This window comes from Pleurodeles waltl, chromosome 8 (assembly GCF_031143425.1).
Source record: "Pleurodeles waltl isolate 20211129_DDA chromosome 8, aPleWal1.hap1.20221129, whole genome shotgun sequence".
In the NCBI taxonomy this organism is placed as follows: domain Eukaryota; kingdom Metazoa; phylum Chordata; class Amphibia; order Caudata; family Salamandridae; genus Pleurodeles; species Pleurodeles waltl.
In genome coordinates this window covers 1,307,361,905-1,307,384,142 of record NC_090447.1, presented here as the reverse complement: position 1 = coordinate 1,307,384,142, position 22,238 = coordinate 1,307,361,905, and the positions used below count along the sequence as shown (strand labels likewise).

General features: G+C 43.8%; 1 protein-coding gene across 1 annotated transcript in view; it reads right to left on the bottom strand.

Annotated features, from left to right (window-relative positions):
* The window catches only part of PSPC1 (paraspeckle component 1), a 360,968-nt gene that overhangs the window by 160,856 nt on the left and 177,874 nt on the right, over positions 1-22,238 (bottom strand). The window contains exon 6 of the mRNA XM_069202288.1: positions 7,793-7,892. Within this exon, the coding sequence (XP_069058389.1) occupies positions 7,793-7,892 (100 nt within the window). The remainder of the gene's footprint in view (positions 1-7,792; positions 7,893-22,238) is intronic.

Sequence of the window (22,238 nt, the reverse complement as noted above, 5' to 3'; positions counted from 1 at the left end):
TGAGGTGATACATTTGACAACTACACCTGGTCAACAAATTTGGGCAAACTCTGATGTGTCTGAAGGGACATTTCAAACAAATGAACCAATGAAGTAATCAGCAAGATAGAAAAGTGATTCCATATCTCTCTGAACAGCTCATCCACAGTCCAAGACACAAAGATTGGGCTAAGGTTGTTTTGTCTGCTGTACCTCCCACCCTGAATTGGCCCTCTTGTGATTTCGAGCCATGTGTTTCCTAACTGAGTGCTGAGTATGTCTGCAAAGTCACAGTCTGTGCCTGTAAGGAGCCCTGTTAGATGATGCGTTTGAGAGCCCAGTTCTGTATTTTTTGTGCATTTTATAACAGAAGGAGGAAGAGTGCGCCCCTTTGCTTTCAAATCATAATATGGGTTTGCCAGGTTGTGTTTTAGTAACTTTTTTTCATCCTAATTGTGTCTGGAATTATTTTAGTGCCACAAAAAGTGACTAATTCAAAAGCACTGAAGCTGTTCCACACAACCACATTTCTTGAAGATATACATCAGTCAAAAAGTTGTGTGTATGTGGGAATCTGCAGAGCAGAATACCAACATTCAATTATGAATTTGACACCTAATCAGTTTTTGTTTGATTTGATATAATGGATCCCCTCAAATCCCATACAGCTGCAAGCTTCAGAACACCAGGCTCAACAGATATGTATAAAGACAAGCATTGGGAACTAACCCAATGCAAGACACCATTCATGCACAACAAACTCATCACAATTCTCACAGTGATACTGTAATGTCTGGAGAATTGCAATCAATCACTAAACTGCCCATACTATTCACTTGTTTGCCACAACCAAATATGTACCGAATATTACACCCTGTAAGTTTTTGTTTGCAGTGTCTATAGGTAAGATTTCTTGATACTGATGGTGAAACCTAGGCGGAAAAGCAGGGTTACCTTTCTGATCGATGGAAAGAAATTGCTGAGGTATTATCTACATCACTGCCAAATCATAAATAGTGATAAAGAAGCACTCCTTGGTAGCAAGTGCAAGTTGTTCCTCAGACAAGGAACTTTGTGAAAAATGTTGTACCAGGTTCTTTTCATGGATTTGCTGTTCCGGTCCTTGTGAATGTATGTATATTAGTACAGTTGTTTTAAAAAGCGTGTTTATGCAACATTCTCATTGCCATGGAATAAATATACACACCTCGATCTACACACATTACTCTGTATTTGTGGTTTTTACAATTCCTGTTTTTATAAGCCTTCGATCTTGAAGATATCTGGCAACTGTATAAGAAACCACATTTCACATGGAATGATGAAATATATATTTAACACTGCAGAAGTCTCAATGAAATAAGTTATATAGAAGAATGACAGCCCTAACCCACCCAGCAGAGCCATAATCCTGCCCACTGTTTAATCAACAATCTACATATGAAAGGTAAACAGAACCTCAAACATTCAGATTCAAATTAGTCCCCATTTTTAGTTGTAGGGAAAACGTTCAACAATCTCCACCTTCTACAAACTGTTAAACAAACCAGTGGCATTTTTTCTTCAACTAAACACTGTTCATGACTAACCTTTTTTCAAACTAACTGCCCAAAAAATAAAGCCATTAAATGAATAACGGATTACATGTACCAGGAAGTCATATTGCCATTCAGTGTTATGGCGATACAGAAACCATTTGGTGTGTGTGTGTGTGTATGTATATATGTATATATATATATATATATATATTTAGTCACACACACATTTATTTTCCATCTTTATATCGATATCTACATCTACTAAAGTAATCCCTGTTGTACATTTGAAGGATATTGCGAATCACAGAAGTTAAAGTACCACACGGAGGAAGAAGGCACCATTCCTTTAATCAGGTCATGGAACTCCAAGGGGGCTTAAAATATCCTCATAATGAACATCAGGGGGTACTTTATTCCTTATAATATATGGTCATGCCATCACCCACCCCACAACCCATTTAAATCCCTGGTGTCTTGCTCTTTCATGTTCATTATAGACAATAAGAATAATAGCATAATCTGTACAATGAGACTAAACAGATCAAGAAGCATAAACATTTGAAAAAAAAAAAAAAAAAGATTTTAGAATCAGTTCAAAATAAAACATGCGGCTCAGACTGTGTAGAAACATGCAGAGGTTCTAGCTTTCCTGCAATGACCTACCAGGTGGGAAATAGATATACTGTGCCATGAATGCTCTTTTCTGCTGAACACTTGTTTTAGAACAAGCTATCAGAAGATGCAGCTGTACTATGCTCCACAGTCTGAATTTCACCCTGGCAACTATAACTTGAGTTGCACAGATACATCATTTGTTTACTATAGGTGACTAGAGATATCACCAGTCACCTGTAAATAGGATATTAGAGTCTTTTATAAAGGGATTGCACCTTATACGTAGTGATTTCCAAATATACATGAATACACAAAAACGAAATGGTTTCGTGCCCGTTATAGTTTTGCAGCTTGAAGAATATTCTAGATTCGCATGCTGCGCTTTAGTCTGCTATCTAGTGGTTGGGTCCAGAATTTTCCCCTTGTAGTAGTAGTCGTTCTCTATTTTTATTTTTTTGGGTGTCGATGGATCCACCATCTGGGGCCTTATCCAGCCTACTACAACATCATACGTCCTCTTAAGATGCTCTTCTCGTGGTCACCATTTACAGTGTCTTTTTTCTCCATCTCCTAGGGGATGTGGGTGGGTCCCCTGGAAATCCAGAAAATTCTTCAAGCTGCAAAACATCTATTACAGGTAAGAAACCATTTTATTTTGCAGCATGAATCCTTTCTGGATTCACAGGCTGTGCATTGATTTTGTAGCGTTTTTTATTCTCCTGGTGGTTGGGATGAGAATGGATTTAAGTTAGAAAATAGATGTTTAAATACTTTCTCATCCCATTAGAGCTTCCTTGTTCATCTGGATACCGATACAATAATGTTTTGTGAACATATGAACTGATGCCCAAGTAGCTGTCATTGAAATGTCCTGTCAGGGAATATTTGTTCAGAAAGCAATAGTTGCCCTTTTTTTGTTGTTGAATGTGCTCTTGGAGTGCTGCTTAGTTGTACACCTGTATTTGCGTGACACATTTGAATGATTTGTGAAATCCATTTGGTAATTGCCCTTTTAGTAGCTGGTTTGCCCAGACTGTTGCTAGGAAAGGAAACAAATAGTTGTTTTGATTTCCTATCTGTTTTGGTTCTCTCTATATAGTATATGGTTGCTCTTCATACATCCAGTGTGTGCAGTGCTCTTTCCTCTTTAGTCTTAGGTTCTGGGAAAAAACTTGTAATTTGAATAGTCTGATTAATATTAAATTGTGAAATAATCTTTAGAAGAAAATGAGGGTCCGTTCTCACAACTACTCTATCTTTATGCATTTGCAGGCATGGTTCTTGTATGATAAGGGCCTGTAGTTCACTTACTCTGTGGAGTGATGTCACTGCCACTAGAAAGAATTTATAACATAAGCATCTATATTGAAGCCTTGAGCAGAGGCTCAAGAGTTGCATTAAAACCAGATTAAGGTGCTGGCACTTGTCTGGGTGGTGCTATTCTTTGCTCCTTCTAGGAAGCATTTTATGACTGGTGATTTAAACAATCTTCTTGCTATATAACACCTTATGTATGCCACAGTTGCTGCCAGATCTTTTAATGATGTATAAGCGAGCTTGCATTCTAGGAGATGTGTAAAGTATTTAAAGGCTGTCACATCCTTAGTATTTTGGTGTAACAATTCCGACCTTTGGCACCATCTTGAGTACCTTTACCATGTAGTATTTTTTCGTTGACATCAGGTCTTGTCTGTTTACTAATTTATGAATGCGACCCTATGCCATTTGTATTAGTTCTGAGTACTATGTTTGCCTTGCCAACTGTGGATCAATAAACATCAACTTCATTTTGTTCTGTTTTCATTTGTTGATTATCCCGTGTAACAGGGGTATCGGTGGAAATGCGCAAGGAAACTTCCAACCAGTTTATCGGCAGGGCATTTCCTAGAGACTGGTGGCCAGGGTGTCTGGACGCAAAGTATTGGCATTTTGTGTTTGTCCGTGATGAGAATAAGTCTACTTCCAGAGTTCCCCACTGTTGGAAGATCAAGATAAACACCACACCAGCTCCTCCTGTATTTTTTATGTGACAACCACTAGATCCTCCTAACTCCCCATATCTTGTGACCACTGTGTTTATAGCCATTCCTGGATTGATCTCATGTGAAGCCTCGAATGTGGTTTTTTGTATAAGGGTATGCAAGCTGTCATCCTTCCCAATATTTTCCTACATTGAGCTCACTGTTAGTTTGTCCCTTCTGGTACTGGTGAGTTTCTTTTAGAATGGATAAAATCCACTTTTCGCAGGGATAAGCTTTTGCTTCTACCATGTTGATTTTTGCTCCTTTTCCTGTTTTGGCTTTGTGGACGTTTTTTCTGTATGTATTGAAATTCTTCATTTTTATAGCATAAATATCACCTCTTGCACATCTTTTTTGCATTTGCTTGCAGGTTTTGCTCTTATAAGCCAGTCGTCTAGGTACAGATACACATGTATTTCCTGTCCTCTCAAATATGCCGATACTGCTGCTAAGCATTTTGTGAAAACTCTTGGTGCTGATTTTATGCTGATAGCTAGAACTTTTAATTGGTACGGTTTGTTCACTTCTAATCTTAGAAACGGATTGCGGATGTACAATTATGCATTCTTTAGATCTATTGTTGCTAGTCTCCCATTTGCAGTTGTGGAATTACTTCTTGTAGTGTTGTCATTTTGAAATTTCACATTTTGATGAATTTGCTTATGAACTTTGGGTGCAGAATTGGACAAAAGCTTCCATCTGTTTTTTTGAATCAACAAATATGTTGAGAAGTTTCCTTGGGTGATCTCCTTTTAGGGAACTCTTTCTACTGCTTCCTTTTGCAATTACTCCTCTATTTCTTTGACTAGTCGTATTGTTTCTTCCTTTAAATGTATTCTGATCTTTTGTCCCCTTACCTGTGGCGTCTATTTCTATGCAATATCCAAATTTCATGAGATTTAAAATCCAATTGTCTGATGTTATCTACCTCTACACAGGAAGCATTTTATTTTCCCTCCCACAGGTGTTGCGTGTCAGGTTTAGGTGTTCTGTGCAGTCACTTGGATGAGAAAGTTGCTCCTTCCTTGACTGGGTGAGCGCTTTCCTAGAATAGACTGTCCTACTTGAGTTTGAAACGGCCATTGTTGAGACTGACTGTGTATGGGGTGTGCCTTCGGAACACCTGATGTGGTGATGTTGCCAGTAAACGTCTCTTGCTTGATGGTCTTCTGCTCACTGGTGTTTCTCTCCTTATGATTCCCCTGAATTGTAAGGCACCCATCAACTTAGCAGTGTCCATCTTAATTTGTTGCAGGGTCTCATCTACTACACTTCCCAAAAAATAGCTCTCCGTTGAATGATGTATTAGTAATGTTCAATTGTACTTTTGGCTTGAAACCAGATATTCTTAGCCAAGCATGGCATCTAAGAGTTGTTCCTGCCATCATCTGGCAACTTGTCGTGTCTGCTGCATCCACAGCCGACTTTAAGGTATTGGCAAGGTTTTTCCCTTCCTCTGCAAGAGATGCTGCTCTTTTTCGATATTGCCCTGATGGATGCCTCATTAATTCTCCCATTTCTTCTCACTCTTGGTACCTGTACCTCTTCAGGAAGGCATCTGAGTTGGCTATCCTCCACTGGTTAGCTGCACCCCTTTGAAGTTTTGTGCCACCTAAGTCCATGGTCTTACTTACCTTATCTGGTCCCGATGTTGCTGGGGTGTTTGCACTTTTTTCTGGCAGTAAAAGCAGTGATCGAATCTGCCGGTAACGTACCTTTTATATTTGCAGTCTTTGGAGGAATGCTTGTATTTCTTTTCTGCTTGCAGAGTTATTGCTCTGCATGTTGCCAATTCTTTAAATGCTTCTGTCTACTGATCAAGCATGCTAGGAAGCATGGGAAGAAACTGTTTTCTTGTCTGGGAAGGTAAAGAGTTTCCAAGAGGAAGAAGGATTGTGCTTTTTCTTCCTCAAGTTGAATGCCTTATTGCTCAGTGGCTCCTTTTATGATGGGTCCATAAAATGGTAATGTCATCTGGTGGTGATAGTCTAGAGGGGTACCTCTACCTCCTCAAGAGTCAATTTCGGCATCCTGCCATTGTGTTTGGGTATATTCTGAGCCCTCATAATCCTGCAACATCACATGCTTTCATCCCCTTCTTCTGTAGTATTGCTGTTCCTCTCCTTCTTGGGGTTCTGGACTTAAATGTGGTCCTAACTCCTTGATAACCTTTCCCGGAAGATCCTTTTGTGAAAGATTTATGTGGGATTTTGAATTCCTAAAGAAAGGCGTTGAAATATTTTCTTTTGTAGGAGGGCCGCTATTCCCTGCCTCAAGACACCTTCTTTCCCCCACCCTCAATTTCAGCGGTTCAGTCTTCTACATCAATGCTCAAAGCTTTTCTTTCCGACATCAAGGTGTATTTCGTCTACATCTCTGGCGACAACTTTTTCAGCATCTCCCCGCCTTTTCAATCTTTTGACATCAAAATGCCTCAACTTCAATAGTCTCTCGACATCTTAGTCTATTCATTTGTTCTTTCGACTGCGGTATCCTTCTATTCGGACGGGAGGGGTTCTTTCGATGTTTGCTCCAAAGTTTGCGCCTTAAAACCAGCACACGACACAGTTTTCACTTTGATGGTCGAGTGGCAGGCAAAGGTTACACACCCGTAGCAGGTCCTAGGGAGCAATCTTGTGATGACACTTGATACCAAATTTGAATAGGGTGTTCTCATCACACAGAGCAAGAAGACCCTTGTCCAAGCATTCTTTACAATGTGTCAGTGATCCCCTCCAGGGTAAGGGCTCTCTGCGGTACCTCTTTCGAAGTTTGTAGTAAATTGCTAGAACAACAATCCCTAAGGTCTTCGAAAAACATTCTCCACAACTTGAGGATCCTTCAACCCTGCATCCAGGCCCAAAGGCAGAAGAAAAAAAAGAATCTGAAGATGGCGACCATGAGTAGACCGTCTGGAGAGGACATATGACGTCACAGGAGGCTGGATACAGCACCAAATGGTGGATCCATCAACGCACAACAACAAAAAGAGAAGGACTACTTCCACAAGGTGATAATTCGTCATCCAGCCATTAGATGGCAAAATAATGCACAGCATTTGAATCCAGAAAAGATTCACACTACAAAACATCTTCATGTCTATGGATTTAGCAAATTAACTTTTGCACTTATATGGTGTTACTTCACAAACTTGTTCAGTTAAAAAAAAATATATTTAATATGTAACATCTGTGACGAAGCTGGAGTACACAAAAACAGCTGATCGACAAACTAAAGAAATGGAAAAAAGCGATCAAAACCTTTATTAATTTTAAAGAGACATCAACACTGTCCAAGAAACTTCCAATGTAAACTCAAGATTCAAATACTTACAATCGAGTGTTTTACTCAAGAAACAAAAATGGTTAACCTTGCCAGACTAAGAACAACAAACTACAGAAGATCTCTGGTAAGTAAGCTATGGAATTTATTCAATAGTAAACACATAAAATAGAGTTAACACCCACCCAACACTCAAAGGTAGAGTCATTCATTAATTTCACTTCACACAAGAATTAAGTTACATAGGGTTTCATTTTGGAAATGTGAAAAAGAAAAGCAATCAACATTTAGAAAAGTTGTTGTTAAGGGACAACCACTGCTAACATATGTAGGCCGTTTTAAGTGGGGTTTACTTACAGGGTCCATGTAACTGGGCTTGAATCCTTGACGCCTCATTTCTTCCTGTTCTCGGTGGCGTATAAATTCTTCTTCACGAATTCTACGTTCTTCTTCTTGCCTGTAGGCAGTTCAAATAATTAAAAATATTCTCAAAACCATTGTTTCTAAATCAAAGCAGACCGGTCATGAGATCCAAAATGGATTCTAATTTTTTTTTGGAGATCAAAGATGTGGAAAATTTAACAAGGGCTCCTATGGATATTGGGGGCACTCTGTTTCAGATATGCTGGCAGTTAAGTACCCGCGTCTTCGGAGGGCAGACCTGGGGGATTTAGAGGAGCACTGGGTGAGGGGGGCACAAGTAGGCCCCAAACACACACTGTAAGAGAGTAGCCTCTTTCTAGCTTGGTTACCCCCCCCCCCCACTTTTGGCCTGTTTGTGTTTGACTGTTCACTAGGATCCTGCTAACCAGGAACCCAGTGATGATGCTCTCCTCTTAATTTGGTTGCTGGTAACTTTGTCTTCCCACAATTGGCATACCACCTCCTCCCCCCCCCCCCCCCAATGTAAGTCCCTAGTATATGGTACCTAGGTACCCAGGGTAGTGGGGTTCCAGGGGATCGCTATGGGCTGCAGCAGTTCTTCTGCCACCCATAGGGAGCCCATGCAAAGGGTTCTGCAGGCCTGCCATTGCAGTTTGCGTGAACCGGGTGCACGCACCAGTTTTCACTACAGGTCACTGCACCAGGTCACTTTGTCACCCCTATAGTAGGCCCTCTCAGCAAAGAGGGTAGGGTGCAGGTAGCTGTGTGTGAGGGCACCCCTGCACTAGCAGAGGTGCCCCCACGAACTCCAGCCCCATTTTACTGGGCTTCGAGTGCAGGGATGCCATTTTACGGGTGTACTAGACATGGGCAACAAGTCCTTTGTTAGACTGTTTCTCTTTAGGCAGGAGAGTGACGTAGTGAAGAATATACAGTAGGGTACAATAGATGTAAATTGCAACCTGTACACACTTCCGGGAAGAAGGGAGGGCGCATGTGAATCTACAGCATTACATGCCACGAACAGCTTTTTCCATTCAATGGCATGTGTAGCTGTAGGTACACAGACTGTAAAGCAGTCCCTCAATAAAGCTGTGGTTAGTGTGCCGGTGTTGCAATTGTTTGAAAAAGTGTTCAAGTACAGCTTGTCCAACATTTGCTTGTTGTCCCGCAAAGACGTCTGCATAACGTTTAGCAAACATGTGTGGTGTAGACCAGGCTGCTGCTTTAAAAATGTCCGCTATAGGTATGTTACCCAAAAATGCCATAGATGCACTTTTTTCCTAGTCGAATGTGCTCTAGGTGGTAGAGTTAATTGTGACTTAGCTTTAGTATAGCAAGCTTGAATGCATTTGACTATCCATCTTGCTATTTTTGATATAGGATCATAGAAAAACGAATGTACAGTTCTAAAGGAAATGTATTCATATAGATCTACCCCCTAGTCCAGGAGAGATCAAAAACGGTCCCTGTGGGTAACCTGAATCAGGAACAAGTGCCCTCACTAACCAGTGGGGACATGCTTCTTCATCAGGCTTTGCTCCGCGTCAGATCGGCACTGCAATGTCTGACGGGCCCCTCGTGGGGGCTCTTTACCAGAGATCTTCTGAAGAGAACTGCTGGAGGTGAATGCAATAATGTGGGACTGGTGAGATGAACTGTTGAAAATTGACAAGAGGGACCATATAGTGAAATGTTTGAGAATGTGGGCCTCTGTCAAGACTAAAAACAATTTAGATAAGGGGAAGTAAGAATAATGACTATTACCCAATTCTCAATGTAGTGTCTGATGTTAGTGAACCCTATAGTCCAGGGATTAAGTATGTGTATTTTAGAGTTGGACATCTCTACAATGCCTAGATTGAAGGTCAACATGTTTCTCGCTAAAATAAGTCTATAAAGATCTTGGTGCGATTCGTCAGGACCTCAAAATAATCATACCTAATCCTCACAGTTATGGCAAACTAGGTTAAATTTATGATACAGGAATCTAAGAGAAGAAAAAGGTTCATTAAGAACACAGTATTCTAATAATATACTGTGCCAAACGAACATGCCAGTGACAATCAACACACTAGTGAGAATCCCTAGTGGTGCTTTTGTGACATGTGAATGAACAATTCTAAATAGTATAAAGGCTGAGGTTCTCACCCTCCTCAAATTAAAGGATGGGCCCCAATGGGAATAGCGGAGAGCCTACGAGATCCAGTCAATGTAATAATCAGCATGTCTGGGGTACAAGGAAGAATAAATAGTCTTTGCATGTCTCTAATATCAAGGGGTTGTGTATAGGAATTGAATGATTTGGTATCTAAATGTGATCAGTCAAGAAATGACCTAAGGTCTGCATTATATCATTTACTGTGCTGTCCCTAGCACGTATTGTAGGCTCTAAGTGATGTTTATTATCAGCCATCACCATACAATCTGTTACAACATTGATGATAAACGTCCATAGACGTCGTGGCTGGTTACCAAAAGCATGGTGATCATTTGAAAGTAATTCGAATGCTTGTTAAAGACCTATGGTAGTGTATAACAATAACATCAGAAAATTGTTTAATAAGTCCTCTATTATCAGGTAAATGACAGCCCCCACCAAGGTACACATGCGTAACACGTAAATAAGTCTAGGTAAATACATTGTGTTATAAATTATGTTATCCCTTGTACGATAAGTGACAGCTCCCGCCAAGGGGCGAATACATCGTGAGTATGTAAATAGCAGTCAAGCGGATTGTCTGGTGGCTTTCAAGCCGTAAGTATTAATCAATCACAAATAATTGTAATCGTGATATAAGGGGTCCCCGGGTGCCATAGTAAAGTATGGCTCGGGTTAAAAACACTGACATAATCAATATGCAAGTATCCTGTCCCACCTATAATTGGGTGACAAACACATCTTAAGTATGAAGCAAATAGCCAAAGGTGGAGATCGAAATATATACAGCCCCCAAGTGCCAAGATGATACCTGGCTCGGGAAGGAGGCACTTACTTGGGTGTTGGTCAAGGATTCCGTGAGCACCTACCCATGCTCTGCGTATCCGGAATCGGCACCGGTGTGGAGAGCCTGGTTTTTAAAGGGAGAAGCTGCATGCTAAGAAGCATGAAAATAGAAATGGGTCTAGCAGTACTCATCAGTAGATAGGGGGCCGCCATCGTAAAAAGGCGAGTGAAGCCGAATGTTCACAAAGTCTGCTTGCAAGTTCTTTGTAATACAGGTACTGCTACATTAATTTACAACAATCAATAACTGCCTGTAGGAAGTTGGCTCTGTATGTGCTATTTCAAAGTAAGGAATAGCATGCACAGAGTCCAAGGGTTCCCCTTAGAGGTAAAATAGTGGTAAAAATAGATAATACTAATGCTCTATTTTGTGGTAGTGTGGTCGAGCAGTAGGCTTATCCAAGGAGTAGTGTTAAGCATTTGTTGTACATACACATAGACAATAAATGAGGTACACACACTCAGAGACAAATCCAGCCAATAGGTTTTTATATAGAAAAATATCTTTTCTTAGTTTATTTTAAGAACCACAGGTTCAAATTCTACATGTAATATCTCATTCGAAAGGTATTGCAGGTAAGTACTTTAGGAACTTCAAATCATCAAAATTGCATGTATACTTTTCAAGTTATTGACAAATAGCTGTTTTAAAAGTGGACACTTAGTGCAATTTTCACAGTTCCTAGGGGAGGTAAGTATTTGTTAGATTAACCAGGTAAGTAAGACACTTACAGGGCTCAGTTCTTGGTCCAAGGTAGCCCACCGTTGGGGGTTCAGAGCAACCCCAAAGTCACCACACCAGCAGCTCAGGGCCGGTCAGGTGCAGAGTCCAAAGTGGTGCCCAAAACACATAGGCTAGAATGGAGAGGAGGGGGTGCCCCGGTTCCGGTCTGCTTGCAGGTAAGTCCCCGCGTCTTCGGAGGGCAGACCAGGGGGGTTTTGTAGGGCACCGGGGGGGACACAAGTCCACACAGAAATTTCACCCTCAGCGGCGCGGGGGCGGCCGGGTGCAGTGTAGAAACAAGCGTCGGGTTTGCAATGTTAGTCTATGAGAGATCTCGGGATCTCTTCAGCGCTGCAGGCAGGCAAGGGGGGGGTTCCTCGGGGAAACCTCCACTTGGGCAAGGGAGAGGGACTCCTGGGGGTCACTTCTCCAGTGAAAGTCCGGTCCTTCAGGTCCTGGGGGCTGCGGGTGCAGGGTCTCTCCCAGGTGTCGGGACTTTAGGTTCGGAAGAGTCGCGGTCAGGGGAAGCCTCGGGATTCCCTCTGCAGGCGGCGCTGTGGGGGCTCAGGGGGGACAGGTTTTGGTACTCACAGTATCAGAGTAGTCCTGGGGTCCCTCCTGAGGCGTCGGATCTCCACCAGCCGAGTCGGGGTCGCCGGGTGCAGTGTTGCAAGTCTCACGCTTCTTGCGGGGAGCTTGCAGGGTTCTTTAAAGCTGCTGGAAACAAAGTTGCAGCTTTTCTTGGAGCAGGTCCGCTGTCCTCGGGAGTTTCTTGTCTTTTCGAAGCAGGGGCAGTCCTCAGAGGATGTCGAGGTCGCTGGTCCCTTCGGAAGGCGTCGCTGGAGCAGGATCTTTGGAAGGCAGGAGACAGGCCGGTGAGTTTCTGGAGCCAAGGCAGTTGTCGTCTTCTGGTCTTCCGCTGCAGGGGTTTTCAGCTGGGCAGTCCTTCTTCTTGTTGCAGGAATCTAATTTTCTAGGGTTCAGGGTAGCCCTTAAATACTAAATTTAAGGGCGTGTTTAGGTCTGGGGGGTTAGTAGCCAATGGCTACTAGCCCTGAGGGTGGGTACACCCTCTTTGTGCCTCCTCCCAAGGGGAGGGGGTCACAATCCTAACCCTATTGGGGGAATCCTCCATCTGCAAGATGGAGGATTTCTAAAAGTTAGAGTCACCTCAGCTCAGGACACCTTAGGGGCTGTCCTGACTGGCCAGTGACTCCTCCTTGTTTTTCTCATTATTTTCTCCGGCCTTGCCGCCAAAAGTGGGGCCTGGCCGGAGGGGGCGGGCAACTCCACTAGCTGGAGTGTCCTGCTGGGTTGGCACAAAGGAGGTGAGCCTTTGAGGCTCACCGCCAGGTGTGACAACTCCTGCCTGGGGGAGGTGTTAGCATCTCCACCCAGGGCAGGCTTTGTTACTGGCCTCAGAGTGACAAAGGCACTCTCCCCATGGGGCCAGCAACATGTCTCGGTTTGTGGCAGGCTGCTAAAACTAGTCAGCCTACACAGATAGTCGGTTAAGTTTCAGGGGGCACCTCTAAGGTGCCCTCTGTGGTGTATTTTACAATAAAATGTACACTGGCATCAGTGTGCATTTATTGTGCTGAGAAGTTTGATACCAAACTTCCCAGTTTTCAGTGTAGCCATTATGGTGCTGTGGAGTTCGTGTTTGACAGACTCCCAGACCATATACTCTTATGGCTACCCTGCACTTACAATGTCTAAGGTTTTGTTTAGACACTGTAGGGGTACCATGCTCATGCACTGGTACCCTCACCTATGGTATAGTGCACCCTGCCTTAGGGCTGTAAGGCCTGCTAGAGGGGTGTCTTACCTATACTGCATAGGCAGTGAGAGGCTGGCATGGCACCCTGAGGGGAGTGCCATGTCGACTTACTCATTTTGTTCTCACTAGCACACACAAGCTGGCAAGCAGGGTGTCTGTGCTGAGTGAGAGGTCTCCAGGGTGGCATAAGACATGCTGCAGCCCTTAGAGACCTTCCTTGGCATCGGGGCCCTTGGTACTAGAAGTACCAGTTACAAGGGACTTATCTGAATGCCAGGGTGTGCCAATTGTGGATACAATGGTACATTTTAGGTGAAGGAACACTGGTGCTGGGGCCTGGTTAGCAGGGTCCCAGCACACTTCTCAGTCAAGTCAGCATCAGTATCAGGCAAAAAGTGGGGGGTAACTGCATCAGGGAGCCATTTCTTTACACAAGCCCCCCCCAGCCCACAGGCCAGGAGACTCAGCCAACGCTGGAAGAGTCTTCCTAGTCTGTCAGGCGAGGAAGAGTAGAGGAAATGGCTGGTTTGTTGCAGGGCCTACTCTGCCTTACATCCTCCTGTTCAGGTCATTCCCTCTGGGGAACTGACCCACTTCCACAGTGATAGGACCTAGTCTGAACTGCCTCTTGTCTGTGCTTTTTATGTCTTCACCCATTCTCTCTATTTTGAGGTCAGAGGTATCCACCTCTGCTAATCTTATCTTAGCCAGGGTCACCCCTAGCTTACCCAAAGAGGTTACCCAGAGCTGGAGTAACCCCACCATGACCAACAGGGTCAGGGGGCCTAACTTGTTATTTGGCATGGGGTCAGACCACCAGGCCAAGGATAGTGCAGCCATAAAGGCTAACACCCAGCAGAGGCCACTGACAGCTGTCAGTGCCCAGAACCACACCTTTAGCTCTTCACCTACAAGGGAAGGGGCTAAGTTACAGGCTTCTTTGGGTTCAGGGTGCCTGTCTGCTGTATTAGAGTGGGGGGTCACCACATCTTGTAGTAACCACCCTTCTTCCACTCTTTCTTCTGTTAGCTGAGGAGCCACCCACTCAGGCTTAACAGTTGCCTGACTAGCCAGGACTTCTTGTGGGTCGGGTTGGACTTTATCAGAGCCATTTTTGGAGTTCTCCCCTACTGGAGCAGAATCTCCTTGGCTTGCTGTAACCTTGGCTAAAGGTTGTCCACCCTTCCTACTCTGTTTTCTTTTCTTCTTCTTCTGGGGCCTGCTTGCATTTACTGCAGAGGCAGGACTTCCAGAATCCTTGGGAGAGGACTGGCACTGGTCCAGTTCCTCTCTTGGGCTCTGACTAACCTCTGGGTAGTCATTTCCAAGGAGACAATCAAGGGGGAGGTCTGTACTGACTACTACCCTTCTCCAGCTAAGAGTGCCACCCACTTCTATGGGTACTAAAGCCACAGGCCTCTTAGTGACCCTGGCTAGGCTAACTCTTACCCTGGCAGTCTCACCTGGGATGTACTGGTTTGAGAGCACCAGCCTGTCATGCACAATAGTGTGACTGGCACAAGTGTCTCTCAGGGCAGTGGTTGGGATTCCATTCACCAGTAGGTGGTGGAAGTGTCTACTTCCCTCTGGAATCTCCAACTCACCTGTTGGGCCCTGTTTCCAGTTGAAGGCTATGAAGACCTCCTCATCTGAGGAGTCATCTCCCATGGCTACACTGGTTACCCCTGGAATCTTGTTCTGGGGTTTGTTTTTGGGACAAGAAGTGTCCTTGGTGTGGTGCCCAGACTGTTTACAGTTGTGGCACCATGCCTTAGTGGCATCCCAGTTCTTACCCTGGTACCCACCTTTGTTTTGGGTTGTGTCTTGGGGCCCACCCACCTGTTCTGGTTTTTGGGGGCCTACAGAGGACTCTTTTTCTTTGTTTCTAGTGTCACCCACTTTCTCCTGGGGAGTTTTTGTAACCCCTTTCTTTTGGTCACCCCCAGTGGAAGTTTTGGTTACCCTAGTCTTGACCCAGTGGTCTGCCTTCTTTCCCAATTCTTGGGGAGAAATTGGACCTAGGTCTACCAGATACTGATGCAACTTTTCATTGAAGCAGTTACTTAAAATGTGTTCTTTCATAAACAAATTATAAAGCCCAACATAGTTACACACTTCATTTCCAGTTAACCAACCATCCAGTGTTTTGACTGAGTAGTCTACAAAATCAACCCAGGTCTGGCTCGAGGATTTTTGAGCCCCCCTGAATCTAATTCTATACTCCTCAGTGGAGAATCCAAAGCCCTCAATCAGGGTACCCTTCATGAGGTCATAAGATTCTGCATCTTTTCCAGAGAGTGTGAGGAGTCTATCCCTACACTTTCCAGTGAACATTTCCCAAAGGAGAGCACCCCAGTGAGATCTGTTTACTTTTCTGGTTACACAAGCCCTCTCAAAAGCTGTGAACCATTTGGTGATGTCATCACCATCTTCATATTTTGTTACAATCCCTTTGGGGATTTTTAGGATGTCAGGAGAATCTCTGACCCTATTTAAGTTGCTGCCACCATTGATGGGACCTAGGCCCATCTCTTTTCTTTCCCTTTCTATGGCTAGGAGCTGCTTTTCCAAAGCCAATCTTTTGGCCATCCTGGCTAACTGGATGTCCTCTTCACTGGGGTTATCCTCAGTGATTTCAGAGGTGTTGGTCTCTCCTGTGAGGGAACCAGCATCTCTGACTATTATTTTTGGAGTCAGGGTTTGAGGGACCCTGTTCTCCCTAGATAGGACTGGTAGGGGGGAATTGTCCTCCAAGTCACTATCCTCTTCCTCTGAGTTGCCACCCTCAGAGGGGTTGGCCTTTTCAAACTCTGCCAAAAGCTCCTGGAGCTGTATTTTGGTAGGTTTGGGGCCCATTGTTATTTTCTTTATTTTACAGAGTGACCTTAGCTCCCTCATCTTAAGATGGAGGTAAGGTGTGGTGTCGAGTTCCACCACAGTCACATCTGTGCTAGACATTTTGCTTCTAAAAGTTGGAATACTTTTTAAGAATCTACAACTGGTTCTAGAATCTAATTCAAACTTTTACAAACTTTTAAACTCTAAAAGAAATGCTAAACAGGATCTAACACAAGGCCCTAGCAGGTCTTTTAAGAATTTAGAAAACTTTTCAAATTGCAAAAATCAATTTCTAATGACAATTTTGGAATTTGTCGTGTGATCAGGTATTGGCTGAGTAGTCCAGCAAATGCAAAGTCTTGTACCCCACCGCTGATCCACCAATGTAGGAAGTTGGCTCTGTATGTGCTATTTCAAAGTAAGGAATAGCATGCACAGAGTCCAAGGGTTCCCCTTAGAGGTAAAATAGTGGTAAAAATAGATAATACTAATGCTCTATTTTGTGGTAGTGTGGTCGAGCAGTAGGCTTATCCAAGGAGTAGTGTTAAGCATTTGTTGTACATACACATAGACAATAAATGAGGTACACACACTCAGAGACAAATCCAGCCAATAGGTTTTTATATAGAAAAATATCTTTTCTTAGTTTATTTTAAGAACCACAGGTTCAAATTCTACATGTAATATCTCATTCGAAAGGTATTGCAGGTAAGTACTTTAGGAACTTCAAATCATCAAAATTGCATGTATACTTTTCAAGTTATTGACAAATAGCTGTTTTAAAAGTGGACACTTAGTGCAATTTTCACAGTTCCTAGGGGAGGTAAGTATTTGTTAGATTAACCAGGTAAGTAAGACACTTACAGGGCTCAGTTCTTGGTCCAAGGTAGCCCACCGTTGGGGGTTCAGAGCAACCCCAAAGTCACCACACCAGCAGCTCAGGGCCGGTCAGGTGCAGAGTCCAAAGTGGTGCCCAAAACACATAGGCTAGAATGGAGAGGAGGGGGTGCCCCGGTTCCGGTCTGCTTGCAGGTAAGTCCCCGCGTCTTCGGAGGGCAGACCAGGGGGGTTTTGTAGGGCACCGGGGGGGACACAAGTCCACACAGAAATTTCACCCTCAGCGGCGCGGGGGCGGCCGGGTGCAGTGTAGAAACAAGCGTCGGGTTTGCAATGTTAGTCTATGAGAGATCTCGGGATCTCTTCAGCGCTGCAGGCAGGCAAGGGGGGGGTTCCTCGGGGAAACCTCCACTTGGGCAAGGGAGAGGGACTCCTGGGGGTCACTTCTCCAGTGAAAGTCCGGTCCTTCAGGTCCTGGGGGCTGCGGGTGCAGGGTCTCTCCCAGGTGTCGGGACTTTAGGTTCGGAAGAGTCGCGGTCAGGGGAAGCCTCGGGATTCCCTCTGCAGGCGGCGCTGTGGGGGCTCAGGGGGGACAGGTTTTGGTACTCACAGTATCAGAGTAGTCCTGGGGTCCCTCCTGAGGCGTCGGATCTCCACCAGCCGAGTCGGGGTCGCCGGGTGCAGTGTTGCAAGTCTCACGCTTCTTGCGGGGAGCTTGCAGGGTTCTTTAAAGCTGCTGGAAACAAAGTTGCAGCTTTTCTTGGAGCAGGTCCGCTGTCCTCGGGAGTTTCTTGTCTTTTCGAAGCAGGGGCAGTCCTCAGAGGATGTCGAGGTCGCTGGTCCCTTCGGAAGGCGTCGCTGGAGCAGGATCTTTGGAAGGCAGGAGACAGGCCGGTGAGTTTCTGGAGCCAAGGCAGTTGTCGTCTTCTGGTCTTCCGCTGCAGGGGTTTTCAGCTGGGCAGTCCTTCTTCTTGTTGCAGGAATCTAATTTTCTAGGGTTCAGGGTAGCCCTTAAATACTAAATTTAAGGGCGTGTTTAGGTCTGGGGGGTTAGTAGCCAATGGCTACTAGCCCTGAGGGTGGGTACACCCTCTTTGTGCCTCCTCCCAAGGGGAGGGGGTCACAATCCTAACCCTATTGGGGGAATCCTCCATCTGCAAGATGGAGGATTTCTAAAAGTTAGAGTCACCTCAGCTCAGGACACCTTAGGGGCTGTCCTGACTGGCCAGTGACTCCTCCTTGTTTTTCTCATTATTTTCTCCGGCCTTGCCGCCAAAAGTGGGGCCTGGCCGGAGGGGGCGGGCAACTCCACTAGCTGGAGTGTCCTGCTGGGTTGGCACAAAGGAGGTGAGCCTTTGAGGCTCACCGCCAGGTGTGACAACTCCTGCCTGGGGGAGGTGTTAGCATCTCCACCCAGGGCAGGCTTTGTTACTGGCCTCAGAGTGACAAAGGCACTCTCCCCATGGGGCCAGCAACATGTCTCGGTTTGTGGCAGGCTGCTAAAACTAGTCAGCCTACACAGATAGTCGGTTAAGTTTCAGGGGGCACCTCTAAGGTGCCCTCTGTGGTGTATTTTACAATAAAATGTACACTGGCATCAGTGTGCATTTATTGTGCTGAGAAGTTTGATACCAAACTTCCCAGTTTTCAGTGTAGCCATTATGGTGCTGTGGAGTTCGTGTTTGACAGACTCCCAGACCATATACTCTTATGGCTACCCTGCACTTACAATGTCTAAGGTTTTGTTTAGACACTGTAGGGGTACCATGCTCATGCACTGGTACCCTCACCTATGGTATAGTGCACCCTGCCTTAGGGCTGTAAGGCCTGCTAGAGGGGTGTCTTACCTATACTGCATAGGCAGTGAGAGGCTGGCATGGCACCCTGAGGGGAGTGCCATGTCGACTTACTCATTTTGTTCTCACTAGCACACACAAGCTGGCAAGCAGGGTGTCTGTGCTGAGTGAGAGGTCTCCAGGGTGGCATAAGACATGCTGCAGCCCTTAGAGACCTTCCTTGGCATCGGGGCCCTTGGTACTAGAAGTACCAGTTACAAGGGACTTATCTGAATGCCAGGGTGTGCCAATTGTGGATACAATGGTACATTTTAGGTGAAGGAACACTGGTGCTGGGGCCTGGTTAGCAGGGTCCCAGCACACTTCTCAGTCAAGTCAGCATCAGTATCAGGCAAAAAGTGGGGGGTAACTGCATCAGGGAGCCATTTCTTTACACTGCCCGTTTCACCAAAGAGAAAACATGTGGAGCTAAGGAAAATTATAAATATACCACCCAAAAGTCAGTTAAGGCAAAAAGAAATGCAACAATCATGGTAGTAGCCTTTAACTAGAAGTGGGGATCATAGATCCAAAAGAAAATTTCTGTCATGGGTCTATTTATCTACCAAAACCCCGTGAGTAGACACAAGTAATGCAAGTAATACATTATGATGTATAAAGATCAGGGGGTAATGATGTAGGTACATGTAAGGAAGGGAATCTACTACATATATCTCCTCACAAATATAGATTTAATATTGGAAAAAAGGTTTATGATAGTCATATTAGTTCAGACCAGGGAACATCACTTAAGCCCCTAATATGGGTCCTTAATCTGTGCACCCAATGTTGCTCCTTCTCAAAAAGTCTGTATGTGCATTCTCTAGTATCCGTAACGCCCTCCAAAATTACCCATTTCATGTCATCCGATGTGTGCTTATGTTCAATATAATGTATTGTCAACTTTGTTGAGGCTCGTTGACATCTTATTGTGCTCCGTTGTTCATTGATATAGGATCTCCTCTGTGTGGTAAGGAGAAAACCACAAAAAGTTATTTTGTTTTCCAAAAAGGTTTTTTTCTATCCATATAGTGCATAACAGCTCTTTTAACATCTAGAGTATGCAGTGCTCTTTTTGCTACTGATTCTGGTTTTGGGAAGAAAACTGGCAATTCTATTGTTTGATTAATATGAAATTGCAAAATTACTTTTGGAAGGAATTTTGGATTTGTTCTCAATACTATTTTTTCTTTATGAACCTGAAAGGGATTTTCTTCTAAAGTTAATGCCTGAAGCTCACTAACACGCCTAAGTGAGATGATAGCAATTAAAAAGTCTACTTGCCATGAAAGGAATTGTAGGGGGCGGGAGTAATGTGGCTGAAACGATGGAGCCATGAGCCTTGTGAGCACAATGTTAAGATTCCACGATGGAGCTGGAGGAATCCTTGGTGGAATTATTCTTTAGTCCTTCCATAAACGCTTTGATAACTGGAATTCTAAACAAAGAAATAGGTTGCCTATTTTTAAGATATGCAGCTAGGGCGGCTAAATGTAAAAGAATGGGTGTGTGGGCTAAATGTGCTTTTTATAAATGTAATAAATATTGTACAATGTCCTGTACTGTTGGTTTAAGAGGGTCAATGTTATTTGTTTGGGAGTAACAAACCAAATACTTCCATTTTGCTGTCTAGTGGTAGGTTTCACTATGTGAATATGGTGACAAATCGCCCATTTCGATGTTTTTTATGCTAGATGGGACAGTTGTTGAGATTAAGTTCCCCCTATTTTTGAAGATAGTACATGGCAACCATGTTGTCACTACGTCTTACACAGTTTTGTGTTGCAATTGTGAAAGGAATGCTTTCAATGCCAAGGATATTGCTTGTAGTTCCAGGTAATTGATATGAAGAGACCGATGAGTACTGTCCCATATACCCCGAATTGTTAGGTTGAGGAGATGAGCTCCCCAATCATTGTTTGAGGCATCTGTTGTGATAGTGATCTGAGGTACAGGGTCTAGAATAGTTCGCCCTTTCATAAGGTTTGTGGTATTCCACCAATGTAGAGAGTTGAGATAAGTTTGGCAGTCCAACAACACTAGATTTTCCATTTGACCCTGTGCCTGAGAGCATTGACGAGAGAGACATTGTTGAAGAGGACGCATCTGAAGTCTGGCATGAGGTGCTAAGGAAATACAAGATGCCATCATTCCTAACCGTTCTTACTGTGTATGTTTGGTTCTGTTTTAATGTTGAAATGAATGTCTAAAATGTTTGGACTTTGTTTTGGTGGGGAAAGGCTATTTCTAACTGTGTACTGAGGATAGTCCCTAAATATGGTTGTTTCTGTAGAGGTTGCAAATGAGATTTAACATAGTCAATGGTGAACCCTAGAGAGTGCCGGAGACTAATTGTAGTCTGAGTATGTTTTTGACACTGTGGGAATGAATTGGCTTTGATGAGCCAATTGTCCAAATAAGGGAAAACATGAATTTGTTTTCTTCTGAGATGTGCTGCAACCACTGCGAGGCATTTTATGAATACTCTGGGAGCAGTTGACTGCGAATGGTGATACTTTGAATTGGTAATATTTTCCTGCTTCTACAAATCTTAGGTATTTGCGGTGTGCAGGATGAATGGGAATGTACAATTTTTTTTTTTTTTTTTGTTTTAGATCCAACGCTGTCATGAAGTCTCATAGTTGCAACAGACAAATAAAATCCTGAAGAGTGACCATATGAAAATGTTCCGACAGGATGTAGTGGTTTAAGGGTCTGAGATCTAATATTGGTCTGAGAGACCAGTCTTTTTTGGGGATTAGAACATACAGGGTAAACTCCTGTTCCTTGGTATTGCAATGGTACTGGTTCTATAGCTCCTTTTAGAAGAAGGGAATGTACCTCTGTAGGAAGTTGGCTCTGTATGTGCTATTTCAAAGTAAGGAATAGCATGCACAGAGTCCAAGGGTTCCCCTTAGAGGTAAAATAGTGGTAAAAATAGATAATACTAATACTCTATTTTGTGGTAGTGTGGTCGAGCAGTAGGCTTATCCAAGGAGTAGTGTTAAGCATTTGTTGTACATACACATAGACAATAAATGAGGTACACACACTCAGAGACAAATCCAGCCAATAGGTTTTGTTATAGAAAAATATCTTTTCTTAGTTTATTTTAAGAACCACAGGTTCAAATTTAACATGTAATATCTTGTTTGAAAGGTATTGCAGGTAAGTACATTAGGAACTTTGAATCATTTCAATTGCATGTATACTTTTCAAGTTATTCACAAATAGCTATTTCAAAAGTGGACACTTAGTGCAATTTTCACAGTTCCTGGGGGAGGTAAGTTTTTGTTAGTTTTACCAGGTAAGTAAGACACTTACAGGGTTCAGTTCTTGGTCCAAGGTAGCCCACCGTTGGGGGTTCAGAGCAACCCCAAAGTCACCACACCAGCAGC